This window comes from Papio anubis, chromosome X (genome assembly GCF_008728515.1).
Source record: "Papio anubis isolate 15944 chromosome X, Panubis1.0, whole genome shotgun sequence".
Classification (NCBI taxonomy): Eukaryota; Metazoa; Chordata; class Mammalia; order Primates; family Cercopithecidae; genus Papio; species Papio anubis.
Genome location: NC_044996.1, coordinates 1,194,876 through 1,212,287, shown reverse-complemented (window position 1 = coordinate 1,212,287; position 17,412 = coordinate 1,194,876). Strand labels below are relative to the sequence as shown.

General features: G+C 61.1%; 1 protein-coding gene across 1 annotated transcript; it reads right to left on the bottom strand.

Annotated features, from left to right (window-relative positions):
• Positions 1-2,930: 2,930 nt before the first annotated feature.
• On the bottom strand, positions 2,931-16,801 carry FLNA (filamin A; the record flags this gene model as incomplete). The annotated part of the gene is given in 33 exon segments (NM_001168801.1): positions 2,931-3,118; positions 3,431-3,634; positions 3,718-3,936; positions 4,100-4,276; positions 4,976-5,108; positions 5,652-5,767; positions 5,955-6,092; positions 6,252-6,518; positions 6,624-6,746; positions 6,843-6,995; positions 7,072-7,275; positions 7,367-7,528; positions 7,623-7,796; positions 7,984-8,112; positions 8,220-8,360; positions 8,449-8,551; positions 8,684-8,779; positions 8,893-9,140; positions 11,483-11,672; positions 12,254-12,410; positions 12,502-12,625; positions 12,989-13,159; positions 13,251-13,411; positions 13,489-13,651; positions 13,737-13,910; positions 14,002-14,599; positions 15,308-15,570; positions 15,694-15,811; positions 15,988-16,157; positions 16,251-16,341; positions 16,427-16,587; positions 16,670-16,792; positions 16,795-16,801. Coding segments are annotated over 33 exon segments (5,646 nt in total), but the record flags the coding sequence as incomplete, so codon positions are not given.
• Between the last annotated feature and the right edge of the window lie 611 nt (positions 16,802-17,412).

Genomic DNA, 17,412 nt, shown 5'->3' with positions numbered 1-17,412 from the left:
GGATACATGCTCGCCCTTTGTTGGGGGCCAGGCACAGGGTGAGGGGACACTCGGCCCCACCACCCCTGTCTCCGGGAGCCCTGGCTGGGTACGGTGCCTCTTCTGAGAGATCCTGCCCGGGACTGGTGCCACCTGCCTCCCGCACAGTTGGGGACCCTGGCCGGGCACCTCCTGCCAGCCGCCTGCTTCTGTCCTAGCCTCAGCCGGGCCCTGCAAGCTGTCCATGTGCCTGTGACACCCGGTCCCTCTGCGGATGTTTGCAAACACCCCTGCCCCCACAGTGATGTCTGGGGGCCTCTCTGGGCCTTTGTGTGCCGAGTTGAGGGTGGGTGGTGGTGGGGGGTCTTTCCATAGTTGCCTACTTCCTGTCCTCCTCGGCCCCAGGTCCAGGGGTGCCCCGCCTGCTCAGTTTCCAGCCTGAGCCCTTCCTTGAGCTGGCCCAGTCCCCTAAGCTTCTGCAGCAGGTTCCCAGATCCACCCGAGGGACTCCTGGCCAGTGTTCCCAATGGTGTCTGAGTGCCAGACTCAGTCCCTGGCCATAGATTTCGGGGAACCCCGCTCTGAGGGGCCATTGCTTCTGTTTCCTCTCCAGGTCCCCTCCCAGTTGCCTCGGAGAGCGAGGATGGGGCTGTCGGGAGGCAGAAGGGAGGGTTGGGGTGCAGAGGTGTGGCTTAGGGGAGGGAAAGTCAACTGGGCTACCGCCCCTCCCTGCCCTCCCTGGACTCAGTCCAGACATAACCTGCGGGTTGGAGGCCTGTGCACCCTTTATCTCCTAGTAGCCTGGCAGGTCCTCCTGGGTCTCCCTCAGTGTGGCTGGGTCCCCAGACCATAGGCCCCAGCAGGGTAGGGGCCCGTGCTCTGCTCTTGTTTTTGCTCCTACTTGCCCGCCCTTCCCGGGGAGGCCGCTGGCCACGACCATGCCAATCTCTTTCCCTGCTGCCTGCCTGCCTGGGTGGCCTCCAGCTCACCGCCCTGTGAGGCCTGTGGCCTCCCGCCAGGGCTGTCCTCAGGGGCCTGGATCCCCCTAGTTTATCTGCCGCCCTTGCCGCCCCACATGTGTCCCTGCGGCCTGGGGATGATCCGGGGGGTTGGGGGGTCGGTGCCCTTGGTTCACCCAGCCCAGCCCTAGGGCGCTTCCCCCCGTGGCCCTGCCAGGCATGGGGCTTGGGAGAGGATACGATGGAGCCGGCACAGGGAGGGGGCAGGAGACTCTGGGTGACTCGGGGCAGGAGGGGGTGCCCCAGAGGTTCAGAATCCTGGGCACACAGTGGGCTGAGCGGACAAGTCGCAGCCTCAGGGGGACCTCCCGTCCTCCCCACTGGCACTGGATCTTTCTGGGCCTGGCTCTGCTGCCTCCCACCCCCATTCAGCTGGTGGCTTCTAGATGCTTCCAGAGTGTGCTTGGCCCCTTTGCCTCTATGCCATTCGGCCCAGGGGGAGCAGTAGAGTGGCTGGGGCTGGGGGTGGGACTTCCCCTTTCTGTGTCTTGCTTGCCCCGTGTCTCCCAGTGAGTGGCCGCCGTGAGCCTGGGGCCAGCAGCCCAGCCCCAGTGAGAAATAAAAGTAGCCATCCTGCCTGAGCTGCCGCTGCCTTTTCTACTCTGCCTTCTCAACAGGAGTCAAGGAGGGAACGCATGGTGTTGAGGTCTCAGAAGGCCTGGGTTTGATGTGTGCCATGGCTGCAGGCTATGGCCTGGTCCTCTCCTTCCCCTTGCTCATGTGCCTGGCCTTGAGCTGTGGGCTCTGGGGTCATGGGGACCCGTAGGGCTTCGTGTCAGATGCTGTGGAGCTGAGGGAGGATGTGGCAAGAAAGCTGAGTGTTGTCCCTGAGAGCCTTGCTTCCTGGCCCTTGTCTGCAGATGTCTGAGGTGGTGGTGTGCTTGTCAGGGGTTTGATCTGGGCCAAAGCCACCTGAAGCCCTTGGCCCGCGGAGCAGGCAACTTTGTGTGCTGCAGTTGGTATGTCCCAAGAGCATGCAGGCAGCACTAGGAGCCAGGACGACTTGGGATGTTGTGTGTTTGGGAGCAGTCTTTACAGTGGGAGAACATAGGTTAGTGTGGGAATCCACGGCAGGGGTACCAATGAGGAGATACTCAGCAGGGGCCCCAGGGTACCTGGGATTGGCACTTAGAATGCATCCACCTACTGCCACCTGTAAAGGGCCCTGTACCGAGCCTGGGGGAGGGGGCCTCATCCCAATCCCTTGTTCAGGGGAATGGTGGCATGTTCAAGTTACCTGGCAGATGGCCAGGGCCTGCTGTGATTTTGAGGACTGCTTAGAGGGCTCTTGACTATCTGGCCACCTCCACCAGGGAGCCTTCCTGACATCACCCTACCCAGTAATGGGCTCTCCTCCCCAGCTCTTTGCCTCCTTGCAGCCTGGGCTCCATTCTGCGTTGCTACATGTCCCTCTCCTTGCGTTGGCTCGAACTCAGGGAGGCAGAGGAAGCAAGTATAGATGGAGCCTTCTGGAGTCAGGGTGGGGTGAAGCAGGAGCCCCGGAGGGAGGTGACCTGTGGTCGGCCCACGCTTTGATATGCTCATTGGTACCCCTGTCAGGTTGGCCTTGACTGGTCCCCCAACCCCAACAAAGCTACAGCCACCCACAGGAGAATGGAAGCAAAACTTTATTCCTCTTGGCTGGAGAAGAGAAGTAGTGGGTGGTCGTGTACAGGACCCCCATCCCTCACCCCTCCCAGAACCAAAGAAGACAAGCAGCGCCACCAAATGGCTCCCTCTGCCCAAGTGAAAGCCGAGAGGTCAGCGGCTGGCTGGGGAGGCAGGTGAGCGCAGCACGGCACAGGGCAGGGGCGGCTGCAGTGACAGGCGGGCGGCCAAGGTGGCCCAGGGGCCAGGGCTTAGGGGAGGAGGGCGGGGCTGCTTGGATAGTGGGGCAGGCTTGGGGGCTGCCGGCTGGCACTGACCCCAGACTCAGGGCACCACAACGCGGTAGGGGCTGCCTGGGATGTGCTCGTCGCCCCACTTGACCACCAGTGTGTACTCCCCCTTGTCCTTGAGCAGGTAGGACACGCTGTAGAGCCGGCTGCCCACGTGCTTCACCAGGATCTCCTCGCAGGGGGTCCTTGGGCCATGAACCCCCACCAGCAGCATGTTGTTGCCTGAGGCAAGAGGGGTCCTCAGTCACAGGTCCCAGCCCCCTTCCTCCCGCTGGTGTCCTCTCTCCTCTCCTGTCCCTAGCCAGTTCTGGGGTGACAGTTCTCTCTTGCTAAAGAGCTGCCAGCACCTCCCCAACCCAGGCCGGCTTAGCAGATTCCAGTTCCTCCCTGGCCTTTGTTTGAGGGTCCCGGAGGTGGCTCTAGAAGTGACAGCCATACCCCAAAGGTGGTCCCCCCTCTCTCAGATACTGGCCGTCCTGTGATTTCTGGCCTCATTTTGGTGGGAAGGTGGGCCGGGGGCCCGAGTTTGCCTACCTGCTTTGCTGCAGTCTACCGTGAAGCTGCTCTTCTGGCCTATGTAGGCCTTGCTCAGTCCCAGGCCCTTGGCCACCACCTTGGCAGCGTCAGCAGGCCCAGGACCCGGAGCCCCATGCTGGGGGGCGCAGGTGGCCTTGGTCAGAGAGTCTACAAATACTGATGATGTCTCGTGGAGGCTGTGGTTGCTGACGAGACGGGGGCCTGCAGGGCAGAGTGGGTGGGGCTAAGAGGTGGCCATGGTGCCAGGCATTGGGCAGGTACCAACAGCTTGGCCCCAGGCTTACCTGTGACTTTGGCCTTGAAGGGGCTGCCCCCAATGTGATAGGGGCCACCATACTTGATGGAGATGAGGTAGCTGCCAGGTGCCATGGGGGTATAGGTGACACGGTAGCCCTCAGGGCACTCCTGGCAATCCATCTTCACCTTGGAGGGGCCATCAATGGTCACCGACAGGGCACCAGCTCCTGCATTGCTCGTGTTCACGATGAACTCAGCTGGGCTCCCTGGGAGCACAGGAGGTCAGGCAGAGCCAGACTGATCTGCCTCCCTGTCCTCAGCCACCAGGCACAGGCTTGTCACCTCCAGATGCCTCCCGTTGTCACCAAGAGCTTGGAGGCAAGGGTCTAACAGCTGCATGCACACCTGCAGCCGCACCCACAGACTTACCTGTGACACCGCCTTCCAGGCCTGCTCCGTAAGCAGACACCAAGCCTGGGTCCCCTCCATGACCGGGCTCCCCAACTCGGATCTTGAAGGGGCTTCCAGGGATGTGGGTGCCATTGAACTTGACGTCAATCAGGTAAACGCCATTCTCCCGAGGGATGAAGCGCACAGCATATTTATCTGAGGAGCAGGGAGCCATGCTGTGGGCCTGGGGCTCCTCCTCAAACCAGCAAATGGTGTCTGAGGAATAGCCTCAACCCTGGCCCTACCCGTTTTGCTGGTCCATCAGTGTGAGCCCAGCCATGCTGGGCACCTGCACCCTGCAGCAGACCTCCCGAGGGCCGAAGCTTTAGACACTCAAGCTGCCCACTGCCAGGGTGCATTGGGACAGAAATCTTTTACAAGCCAAACCCAGGCCTCGCTGCCTCCTAAGAAAGGTTACCGTGAACAACATATCCCCTGCATGTTAACGGGCTCAGAGACAGGCAGGAACTTGCTTCAGGTCACGCAGCTGGGAAGGGCAGGACTAGGCTGTGAAATGAAGCCCACTGGGCTCCTCTTACCCCCAAGGTTGCCCCAGGCCTGTGCACAAGTACCATGGCCATGGCTAAAGGGCCGAGCAGCACTGAGGCTGGACTTTGAGTCTTTGCCTGTGGCGACAGCATGGTACTTCAGGGTCGAAGGCCTTCCTAACAGCCATGGGCGGCGAGCCACATTCCCAATGGCTTGGGTCACCAATTGGGAAAGGGTTGCTTGGCTTAGGGGGGCCAGGAGATGGGGCCCCGTCTTGGCTGCTTACAGAAGCGGTACCTTCCTTTTGTACTCTCAGCCTGCTTCCAGCCAGCAGGGCAGGGCGGCCGGGCGGGGACAGGGCCTCACCTTGGTCAATTTCTGTGACATAGCACTCCTCCAGGGCTCCTGAGGGGCTGTGCACCTTGGCATCGATCGCCCCCTTGGCCCCATTCAGGCTGACTGCAAAAGAGGCTGGCTGGTTGACCTTTAGCCCTGACTCCTGGAAGCACAGCAGACATGGTTAGATGGGGGGCTTGGGCCAGGGCAAGGGCAAGGGAGAAAGGAAAGGCCCCAGGAGCAGGAGGCCCGCGGGTTGCACTTACCCATCTGGCGTCCAACTTGGTTTAAAGAGGGAGAGCCACTGATTTGCAAGGGGCAGCAAGCCACAGGCACACATCCCCACGCCTGCCCCCACACTCTGCCATCACACACACCCAGGTGGCAGGAAGGGAGGGCGGCCCCACCCTGTGGGCAGCACCCAGCCTTGGCAGGCTGTCCCTCTTTAAACCACAGCCCTGGTGCTCAAGGGGCACAGGCTTCTGTTCAAAGCCTTTAGACCTGAGACACGAGAAAAACTCCACGTGGTGGGCAGGATATTTCCTGCCGACCCCAAGCGTGGGCTGCACCCGGCCAGAGCAGAGGCCTGGAACCCAGAGCTGGGCCAGGGGGTCACTGGACACAGGGCCGAGGCCTGCTCTCTGCGGTAGCTCTGGTCTGTCCGGGCCCAGGAGCCGCAGGTGGGCGGTTTCTCTCAGTGCCTCACCTGAAGGCTAGAAACAGTGAGGCGGCGGGCATCGCCAGACGGAGAAGCCACAGGCACCACGAAGGGGCTGTCGGGAATGTGTTCCTCGTTGAACTTGACTGAGACTTCGTAGTCACCTGGGCAGGGAAAGAGCGTAAGACCGGTTCATCAGCCTTTGGGCCTCCCGCCTCCCACGAACAGCCTGGGTGGCCCTGGGACCTGAAAGTGAAGAGTGAGTGCCACGCAGGGCCATTTGTGCAATCCCTGGGTCCAATACCCACACTCAGGCCCCACCTCCTCCAACCCCAGCCGGGTTCCCAGTACCTGGCTCCTGGACCACATAAGCCACACCACAGGAGCCGTCCTTGCGGTCCTCGAAAGAGATCTCAGCCTTGCTGGGGCCCTCGACAGCAATGGCCAGGCCTCCGGCACCAGCTTCCCGGGTCCAGATACTGAATTCGGCTGTGGGAGAACAGTGTGTCCTCACTGAAGGCTGCTCCACCAGCCTTGGCCCCCTCCAGGCATAGCCAAGGTAGACATGTCTGCCAGCTCCTTCCTCCACCCCCAACCCCACCCCGGCCAACGCAGGAGAGCGAGCGCTCAGCGTGTGAGCAGGCCTACCTGGCACTCCAGCTTCAGCCCTCTCCAGGCCAGGGCCCCCAGCTCGGACCTTGTGGGCTCCCCCTTCCCCTAGGGGCCCCACGGTGAACTGGAAGGGGCTCCCAGGCACGTGCTGGCCCTTGTACTTGACGCTGACTGTGTGTGTGCCCATCTCAGCAGGAACAAAGCGGATACAGTAGGTGTGGTTCTCCCCTTCCACGATCTCGGCCTCATGGCTCTTGCCCGATGGGCTGGTCACCTGGGCTGTCATATCCTGGATGCTAATTTCTGCAGGGTGGGGATGGGCTAGTGAGCAGCAGCCCTGGGCTCCACCCCTCCTCTTGGGGCTGCTTGAGCCCCAGGACCCCTCCCCAGGCTCCCCACAGCCCCTACCAGGGATCTTTAGGCTGAGATCACAATGACTGCCAACGTTGGCCACTGAAGGAGCCCGACGCCTGCGGGTGATGCTCTCTTTCACCCGGCCCTCGCCTGTCACTTTCACAGAGAAGGGGCTGCCTGCAGGAAGAAAGCACAGCCCACGCCCCTCCGGTCACATACCGCATGTGGGCCCTGGTGTAGTGACGGGGGCTGCCGAGGCACTGCTGCACTCACCAGGCACGTGCTGGTCGGCAAACTTGATGTTGATGATGTAGTTGCCAGGCTCTGTGGGGCAGTAGGTGACCCTGCACGTCCCGTCCTCCAGGTCCTCTGTGTTGATGTCCACCTTGCTGGGGCCCTCAATGGACAGGCTGAGCCCACCATAGCCTGGGGAATGGATACCCCTGAGCTTCGGTGCTATGCAGAGTGTTCCCACCCCAGCTGGTGGGCAGCCACTGCCTACCTGCATCTCGGGTATCAATGATAAACTCTGCAGGCTCAAAGGTGTGGCCTTCGTGAAGGCCCTGGCCAGAGACCCGAACGCGACTGGCATCCCCGATTTCCGACTGGCTGATCACCACCGGGATGGGGCTGCTGGCCACGTGCTGGCCGTTTTTCTTCACGTGCACCAGGTGCTCCCCTGTCTCCTTGGGCACGAATGAAATCCCTGGACACAGGGCAGGGCTGTCAGTCAGGGAAGGCGTGGGTTCCCACAGACTGCTGCCTTTCTGAAACCCCTGGACTCTTCGGCCACTTACCCACGTGGCCATTACGCAGCCGCTTCAGCAAACAGGGCTCCTCCCGGCCTGAGGGCGGGACCACAGTGGCCGTCAGCAGGCTGAGATCCGTCTCTGAGATGTTGATGGGGATGTCGGCAGCAGAGCCCACCTTTAGGTGGGACATACGCATGGAGTCGTCACCTGGTGGGGGCAGGCCAGCCATCACTGTGTGTCCAGCCATGGGAGACCATGCCCATCCTGCCACCCGTTTGTCACTGCTCCCAGTGCCACCCACCTGTGACCCGGGCCGTGAAGGGGCTGCCTGGGATGTGCTGTTCATTGTACTTGACTAGGATGCTGTAGTCACCCGGCAACACAGGCAGGTAGGAGACACTGCATGTCCCATCCTGGTTGTCAGTGCAGCTGATTTCTGCTTTGGACGGGCCCTCGATGGCCAGAGACAGGCCCCCTGGAGAGAGCCGTGGGTGAGCATGGGAACTATGCTGGGGACACTCCAGTTGGCCTACACTGAGGAGCCCCAATGGCCAGGGCAGCAGGGCAGGGAGCCCCATTCAGGAGTATCTCCTGAGTCCAGCCCTTAGCCCGGTGAGGGCATCCCGGGCACAGAGCAGGTCAAGACCGGAGCTATTGCTCACCCTCTCCTGCATCCTTGGTGTTGACGGTGAAAGTGGCAGGCTTGTTCACTACTCCGTGGGTGAGGCCAGGTCCATAGGCAGTGACATGGCCGCAGTTGACATAATCCACATAGAACTGCAAGGGGCTTCCTGAGGCAGGAAGAAGGGCCTTGTGGAATGGCAGCCTCATGTGTCCCCCAGTCCCATCTCTCTGTGAGGTGGTGGCAGTGGATTGGGCAGAGGCAGGGCAGGCCCACCTGGGATGTGCATGTTGTCATAGCGGATGTCCATCTCGTGCAGGCCAGCCTCACTGGGTGCATACCGTACGGTCACGGTGCCATCTTTGTTGTCAGTGATGGCAGGCTGTGCCACCTTGCCTGAGGGCATCCGAACCTCCCCTGTGGGGCAGTGGGGCTGAGGTCAGGGCAGCTCATTGGCACAATCTGGCCTCCTTGGCTCCCGAGCTCCTTCCTAGTCCCCACTTACCTGTGATCTCGCCCTTCTTGATGGTGAAGGGGATGACAAGGTCAAAGGGCCTCAGGCTGGTCATATCCAGCCCATTGACACCCACCAGGGGCCTCTCTGGGGCCTGCAGTGGAGACACAGGGCATGGGTGAGGGGCAGTGGGAGGATCTGGGGGTCCCTCCTCACACACAGTAAAACAGGGCCTCACAGAACACCCAGCTGGCTAGCCCCAGTGTCCCTAGCTGGCCAGGCGTACCCAAGTCTGCTGACCGCCCTGGGCGTAGGTATACTGTGGGGCCAGCTGCTGAGACCGTAGCGGGGGCTGCACCGAGGGCTGGTCCCCAGCCAGAGCCTGCAGGGCAAAGCAGAGAGCTGCTGGAGAGTCTGTTGTCACAGAGGGGCCCCAGGGGAACAGGCCAGGACCTGCCAGACGCCCCTGCTGACCTACCCCCCACCCCTCCTCACCGTCACTTGGAAGGGGCTGTTGGGCACGTGCTCGCCACCAAAGCGCACACAGATAATGTATTTGCCCGGCTGGGGGGCCGTGTAGAAGATGTCAAAAGTGCCGTCCTCATTCTCCACCACGTCCACATCTACCTCTGAGCCATCAGGCGTGCACACGGTGCATGTCACTTTGCCTTTGCCTGCTGCCTTAGTGTCCACGGTGATCACCGTCTCCTCCCCAATCTGGATGGTGGGGCCGATGCCAGCACCTGGTGGGGCAGGGTGGGTCCCCAAAGGGGGGCCAGTGTGTGAGCTTGGGCTCAGGTTGTTCCCATCCGCCTGCCGCCCACACAGGCCTCTCATTGCCACCACCAAGCACAGCCAGGCCGCCCGGCCTCTTGCCCCTCCAAGCTGGGATGGCGAGTGGTTTCTCAGAAGGCAGGAAGGGTTCTCCTGACCACCTCAAGTGCCCGTGTGGGAGGGGCCCGACGGTAGCACCCAGGTGCCTGGGAGGAAAAGGAAGGGCCCACTCCAGCCTAAGTGTTGACAGCCACTCCCTTGCCTACTCAGCCTCATCCAGCACCACGGCCCACACTGCTGAACGTCAGCATCTGGCTGGGTACACGGCTGCCTGCACCCCTGTGGCCTGGCCCCGGCCCCCATTGCTGTGTGTGGACGCGGTGAGGCAGAGTCCTGCTGCAGCGTGGGGGGACGTGACACTTGCCTCCCCACCCCCCAGGCCTGATGGTGAAACTGGAGTTTCCTGACAACTGAGAAGGCTCGCGGTGAAAAGCAGCCCAGTGCAGGCAGGAGTGGGAACGGGGAAGCGGAAGGCAGTGGGGTTAGCACCCGAGTAGCGCAGTGCAGCAGGCTTGGCAGAGCGGGGACAGCACCCAGGGAGACAGGGAACAGGAGGCCCAAGCTACAGCCACCACTGCTGGGTTGCGAGGGCAGAGCAGCTGAGCAGGCTCCAGGGCCCCAGAGTGCCCGAGGAAAGGGGAGAGACAGTGACGTTATGATCTGGAGCTCCGCCGTGGAGGCTTGGGGGGCTGTGGGCTATGAGGCCTGGCAGTGACAGTGTCCCCTGCAGCCTGGCCTCCTGCCAGGGAAGCAGCCAGGAACACGAAACCCACTTGAAGGCCAAGCTCGAGGGGCTCTGCCACCAAGTCCCGCTATCGGCCGAGGGCTCCTGCTGCACTAGGCTCCATGCTGGCCTGCCGCGGCCAGGCAGCTCTCCCGAGCTCCAGACCTGGCTGTCTACTGCCCACGCTGCCCTGGGAGGCTTCATTCATGCCCACCCCATGACATCTAGTTAGTGTCTTGGACCCCAACCTCACAGGTACCCAACTCTCCCCACTTTCCCTGCCCAGCTCCAGGCTGGCCATCCGGAGGTCTGAGCCACTCCATCCTCAAAGTATGCCTCCTAATTTGGCTCTCACTGAAGCCCCCTGGCCACCAAGCTTGCCGGAGAGCAACTTCAGCACCGCCCCCCTCCCTGTCTCCATTCTGCAAACAATAGCCAGGGAAATGAGGTTACTGAGTCTTGCTCCCACCCCCAAAGCCCCCAAGGCCCTGCAATCAGCACTCCCCAGCCTCCCCAGCCCTGCACACACACGCCTGTCACATCAGATCCTACCTACGGCCTGTTCTATAAAGCCATCTCGCTCCTGCCGCAAAACTCTAGCCACCCTCTAACCCTTTCCTTAGCCACCTTGCCCAAATGCCAGGCCTGTAGCCTCTCATCAGCATTCCCGGGTGTCCCTGGCTGGGGCAGGTGACCCTCCATGCCTGTTGGGGAATGTCTGAATAACGTCACTGCTGGGGGATGGGGGAAGGGGGAAGGAGGGAGACGGGTCACAATGCACTTTGGGGCTCTGAGGCTGGGCCGGGTCCCGCCATGCTGGCCGCCCAAGCAGTCCATACTGGCGCTACTGTACTACCAGCCAGCCCCACCCGCTCATGCACCTCCCCCAGCCCGGGACGCAGAGGCCCCTGGAAGGTGGGGATGGGGGTCTGTGGATCTGGCCAGGGCTGGGGCTCCCACTGAGTCAGGGAGACCCCTTGTTCCCTCAGCCCACACAGGAACCCTTGTGCTTCCCTGGGTGCCAAGATCCCGAGACCCCAAAGTCCCCAGTGGGGTGCCTCTCAGGATGCACCTCACCCCAAAGCTCTCAGCTGCAACCCGAGTTCTCAGATGGGGAAATAAAGGCCCAGAGAGGGGGAGAGCCGGAGCGGTCATGCTCAGCTCCGGAAGCCTCCCTGGGCCCTCGCCCTCCAGCCCACAGCCTCATCTTCTGCGCCCCCCCCCCCCACTCTGTCCCTGCCTAGAGCTGCAGCTGGAACTGTCCTGGGAATCGGCTCCAAGAGGAAAGGAAGTTGCCCCTCTGGACAAGAGGGGCATTGGGAGTGGCCCCAGCAAGCAGCTTACCTAGCCCGTGACCTCCGATTGACACTGAGGTGAGAAGGCAGAGAGCAAGGAGAAAGGTCAGGTGAGTCACTCAAGGGGGCAGCCCCCACTCCCACACGCCGCCCCAAGCAGCGAGCCCTTGCACACAGGCACAACCCAAGCCCCGTGCCGAGCGCCGCAGCGGCCAACGGCAGGCTGGCTCACCTGTGACTGTGCACTTGCTGGCGTCCCCGGTGGGCACGGCACGCACGCGGTACGGGGAGAAGGGGATCTCGTCACCACCATACTTGATGAGGATGGTGTAGCGACCCGTCACATCTGGCACGTAGGCCACTGTATACGTGCCGTCATGGTTGTCTTGGATGTGTGTCTTCTTCGGCTTGCCTTCCGGATCCTGTGTGGCAGAGGCAGGGGAGGCAGTTGGCTCAAGACCAAGTAGCCCCAGGCCTGCCTCAGGCGCTCCTGGAAAGCGCCCAGCGTGGCTGCTACAGGGACAGCCTCTGGGCCTCAGGCCTCTCAACTGCTATGGCCCAAAGGGCTGCCTGCACCTGGCAGAGTCCAGAATGGAGACTAAAACATCCCACACTCCCCACATGACAATAGGCACAGCCAGGGAGCTTGGCACCCATCCTCAGCCCCAGGGCCTGTCCAGCACTAGGAGGAGCTCACCTGGGTGTTCTCAAGTTTTTATCCTATACCTGCCCCATGAGAATATTACAGGTGGGGAAACTGAGGCACAAAAGGCTTTGGTGACATGCTCAAAGTTAACAGCAAGTGCATGTCTGGGGAAGCCTGTGCCTGTCACCACTATCCTAAGGTAGTCACAACCTTAGCGAACCAAAGACAGGGGCCCTGTCCTTCCCTGCCCTCCTTGGTGCGGCTCCCCAGGGATATCAGACACTGGCCACCACAGCCCACACTCCAGCCTCCCAGGCCCAGGCCCCCTTGCCTCCCCTGCTTGTTCCTGGGGCTCACCGTGATCTGGACAGCCAGCAGGCCCTCCCCAGCATCCTTTGCATCGATGGTGAACTCCACGGGCAAGCTGGCGGGCACGCCAGTGGTGTTGAGTCCGGGGCCACTGGCCTTCACCTTGCTGGCATCATGAGTAGGCAGCACCTTGACCTTGAAGGGGCTGTGGGTATGGGTGTTGTGACGAGCAGTCAGACAGGTTCTCAACATCCAGCCTGGGCTACTCCCCACAGGCAGCAGGCCCTGCCTCTTACCTCCGGGGCACCTCTTCATCTCCATACAGCACTGAGATGCTGTAGGGCCCTTCTCGGCTGGGCACATAATTGACGGTCTGGGTGCCATCAGCGTTGTCCACCACGTCCACTGGCTCCACCAGGCCTGGCCCCAGCCCCAGGGACAGAGCCTCAGCTAGTCTCCTAGGCCTCCATTCCTATCCCACCACACTGGACTGCCAGGACCCAGCCCCAGGCCTAGACCTCGCTTTATCCTCATCCGCCCGACCCTGGGAATAGCCTTGACCCCTCTGACACAAAAGACACCCATCTGGGTGCCAGCTGGGAACCTTGCCCGCCTGCCTTCCTGCCACATCTGCTCAGTGACCAAGTCCCATCTGCTCTACCTCCTCTAAGTCCCCTCGTGGATGCACTGTCATCTGAGGCTCTTCCGAAAACACCTATACACTTGCACCACTTCTGCACTCTGGGCCTCCCGACCCCCAGCTCCAGGCATGCAAACACTCACCTTTGGGCCCTTGCACTTTGACCTGCAGTGGGGCCACACCAGCCTTGCTTGTGTCCACCTGGAAGGACTGAGGAAGGTTGGCACGAACCATGCCTGGGCTCAGGCCGGGCCCAGAGCACTTGACCTTGGACGCATCTGTCACATCATGCACAGGGACCTTGAAAGGACTGCCTGAGGGTTGGGGCAAAGGTATGGCAGCTGTATGAGACAGGGTGGGGAGGAGCAGATAGTCCCGGCCCTGCCCTGGCTGCCACCTCCTCACCTGGCACTTGATGGCCACCATAGGTGACATTGAGGCTGTAGGTGCCAGCCTCATAAGGAATGTACTCAACTGAGCAGCTGCCATCCTTGTTATCCATGCAGGACATCTTGGCCTCGGAGGGGCCCTCTACAGCCAGGCCCAGGCCGCCCGTGCCAGCTCCCCTGGTCCAAACAGACAGCCGGTCATTCCTGGGGTTCCCAGGCCTACTGGCCACCCAGGCTCCTGGGGGCTCCCTCACCTGGTCTCCACAGTGAACTTGTTGGGCTTGTTGGTGGTGCCACTTTGGATGCCTGGCCCATGGACACGCACCCGGGAGGGGTCACAGCCCTCAGTCACGGGCACCTGGAAGGGGCTGCTGGGCACGGGGCTGCCGTCGTAGGTCACGTCCACCGAGTGCAGTCCTGGAGGAGTGCAGGCCGGGTCACGAGGAGCCCGGGCCACCCCACCCACCACCGTCCACCAGCCTGTGGGAGCCCCAGCACGCACCCTCCTCGTAAGGCGTGTACTCCACTTTGTACGTGCCGTCGCCTCGGTCCTGAACGTAGGTCTCTGTCAGGTTGCCTGAGGGGTTGGCCACACGGGCCTTGACGTGCGGCCCTCCGGTCTGTGTCAGAGCCCGGGCGTCCACACTGAACTCAGTGGTGGCCTCACGGAAGACACCTGCAAAGGGACACAGAGAGGAGGCTTTTGGGGCTCTGGGGTTCTGGTCCCTGTGTCCCGCTGCCACATACCCCACGGCAGGGCAACTCACCCTGGCCCTCAATCCCAGGCCCGTAACACTGGACGCCGGAAGTGTCCACTGCGGGCTCCACCTGCAGCTTGCTGGGGAAGTTGGGCACAGGCTGGCCGCCGTACTTGATGGTGACAGTGTAGGCCCCGGGGCAGAGAGGAATGTATGTGATGGTGTGCGTGCCGTCGCCGTGGTCCTGGATGTACACCTCGGCTGGCAGCCCCGCCTCTGAGCAGATCTCAATGGTCAGCTCTGCACTGCCTGCGCTCGAGCAGTCTACTTGGAATTGGCCCACCTCCCCAGCGGTGGCCCGCTCCAGCCCAGGGCCTGAGCACTTGACTTTGGATGCGTCAAAGCAGGGAACCACATGGGCCTTGAATGGGGAGCCAGGGATGTGGGTGTCAGCGAAGAGGATGTTGATGTTGTAGTCCCCGGGCTCGGTGGGCACATAGGACACGGAACATGTGCCATCCCCGTTGTCCAAGCACTCGAGCTGTGCCTCACAGGGGCCCTCCACTGTCAAGCCCAGGCCACCTGTGCCGGCGCCCTTGGTGTCAATGGTGAAGCGGGCGGGGGAGCCTGCACTGCCTCCCTGCAGCCCCGGCCCAAACGCCTTCACCTGAGGGAAGAAGAGGTCAGGAGCCAAGGCCATGCTATGCCCCTGACCCCAGACCTCCTGCCTGACTCTCCACCTGCCTCCCCTTGCCCTGGCTTCCTGCCCTCACCAAACAGGGATGCTGGCGGGCCCAGGCTGCCTGCCAGATGGGCCATCCATCAGTCATAAGGACAAAAAGGAGGGACGGGCGCGGTGGCTCACACTTATAACCCCAGCCCTTTGGGAGGCCAAGGCAGGTGGATCACCTGAGATCAGCAGTTTGAGAACAGCCTGGCCAACATGGTGAAATCTCGTCTCTACTAAAAATGCAAAAATTAGCCAGGCGTGGTGGCAGGCACCTGTAATCCCAGCTACTTGGGAGGCTGAGGCAGGAGTATCGCTTAAAGCCGGGAGGCAGAAGGTGCAGTGAGCCGAGATCGCGCCAGTGCACTTCAGCCTGGGCGACAGAGTGAGACTCTTTCTCAAAAAAAAAAAAAAAAAAAAAGAAAAAAAAGAAAAAAAAATGCTTTAACCCTGATGACTTTTTGTGGGTTTCTATTTCCCTCCTCCCCTTTACTCTCACTTAAACGGGGTCAAGGTTAACAGTCTGTCTCAGAAAAAAAAAAAAAAAAAGGAGGATTGAGGGCAGGTCTGGAGAAGATGGGGTGCCCTCTGGGCCCTCAGAGAACACAGTAGGTTCTCTACCCTTAGGGCCTCCCATACCCCAGTTACCTTGCTAGGCTTGGTAGGGGCCACAGCTTCCACAGGAAAGGGGCTGCCAGGCACAGGCACACCGTCATAGGTCACCTCCACCTCATAGGGCCCTTCCTCACGAGGCACGAAGCGCACCACACTGTTGTCAGCTCCTAGGCCTGGCTCCACCTTGCAGGGCACTGCTGCACCTGAGGGGCCCACAATCTTGGATGCCACTTTGCCTTGACCACCAGCACCCTTTGATTTGACTGTGAACTCCTGGTCTTTGCCAACGTCCACCTCTGTAGAAACGATGAAGGGAAGGAGAGAGACATGACACCCAGCTCAGTCAATCCCTGGGATGACACTCGGGCTGGGGGTGCCTATGTGACAAGGCCTTTGCAACAAGGGCCCCAACTACTTACTCTCTCCCAGGCCAGACACCTTGATCTTGCTGAGGTCCAGGCTTGGAGATACTGCCACCGAGAAAGGGCTCTTAGGGATGGGATCCCCTCCATAAGTGACATTGACGCCTACTGGACCCTAGGAAGGGTGCAGAAGGGAAGGGGGCATTTAGAGACACTAGAATTGCTCCCCAACCCCCTCCTGGGCCTCCATGCCTGCCCTTTCCCAGGTAAGGAATGAGGGTGGGCAGTAAGTCCCTCGGAGCTGTGTGAGGAGGCTGGGAACTCGGTCACCGTAGTGGAGGGCGCAGCTACCTGCTGCACAGGCGTGTACTTGACTGTGTAGGTGTTGTCATGGTGGTCGATGATGTCCACGTCTCGCACTGCATCCCCCTTGGTGAGTCCTGAGAACTGGACGTCCAGCTTGCCTTTGCCAGCGGCTTTCGCATTGACTGTGAAGTGGGTGGGCTTGCCAAGCTCGACACCTGAGGAACACATAGGGACCGTGTAGGGGCACCCTGCCCTAAGCCCTCCTACCCTTGATGCCCCACAACCTGCCATGGGGTACCTGTACTCACCAGTGCGACTGAGGCCAGGGCCCTCAGCCTTCACCTTACTGGCGTCATGAGAGGGCTCCACCTTGACTCGGATGGGGCTGGTGGGCGTGGCCTGCAAGCAGTGGGAGGAGAAGGCCTTAGAGGAGGGCAGACATTATCTGCAATGACATCTTAGCGGTCAGGAGCACAGCACTCACCTGGTCAGCAAAGAGGACCATAATGGTGTAGCTGCCAGCCCCCCGGGGTGTGTACTTGACCGTGAAGGTGTCATTGTCGTTGCGGATGATGTCGAAGTCGATGTCAGCTTCAGCGGGACCTACCACTCCAGGGGCACACTTGATACCGATGCTGACATCCCCTGTGGCGGGGAGAGGAACGGAGGCTGAGACCTCGCAGGGACATCCCAGCCACCTGCCCTCCCACCTACAGCCAGGCCTTACCCTGGCCAGCCTCGGCGCAGTCCACAGTGAAGTAGGTGGGCTCGTGGGCCTTGAGCCCTGTCTTGGCCACTCCGGGGCCATATACTTTGACCTTGTTGGGGTGGCTGCCAGCTCCCACATTCACCTGTAGGGCACAGGGGCAAGGGTAAGGGCATGAGCAGCCTGGAGGAGACTCAGAGGCTCCCTCGGCTACACTGGCAGGCACACAGAATGGCCCAACTGCCTTGGGAAGAGCCTGGCAGTTCCTCAGTTGACCACAGAGGGACTGGGTGATGCTCCAGGTCACTCCGAGGCAACTACCCAAGAGAAATGAAAGCAAACGTCCATGCAAACACCTGGACCCACTGTTAACAGCACTGTTTATGATCACCAAAGGCAAGCCCATCCTCGATATCTGTTAGCAAGTGAACAGACAAATGGAATGTGGTCTGGCCACACGATGGAGTATTATGCAGCCATAAAAGGGAATGAAGCGGCCAGGCATGGTGGCTCACGCCTGTAATCCCAGCACTTTGGAAGGCCAAGGTGGGTGGACCACCTGGGGTCAGGGGCGCGAGACCAGTCTGACCAACAAGGAGAAACCCTGTCTCTACTAAAAATACAAAATTAGCTGGGCATAGTGGCGCATGCCCAGCTACTCAGGACGCTGAGGCAGAAGAATTGTTTGAACCTGGCAGGCGGAGGTTGCAATGAACTGAGATCACGCCACTGCACTCCAGCCTGGGCAACAAAAGCAAAACTCC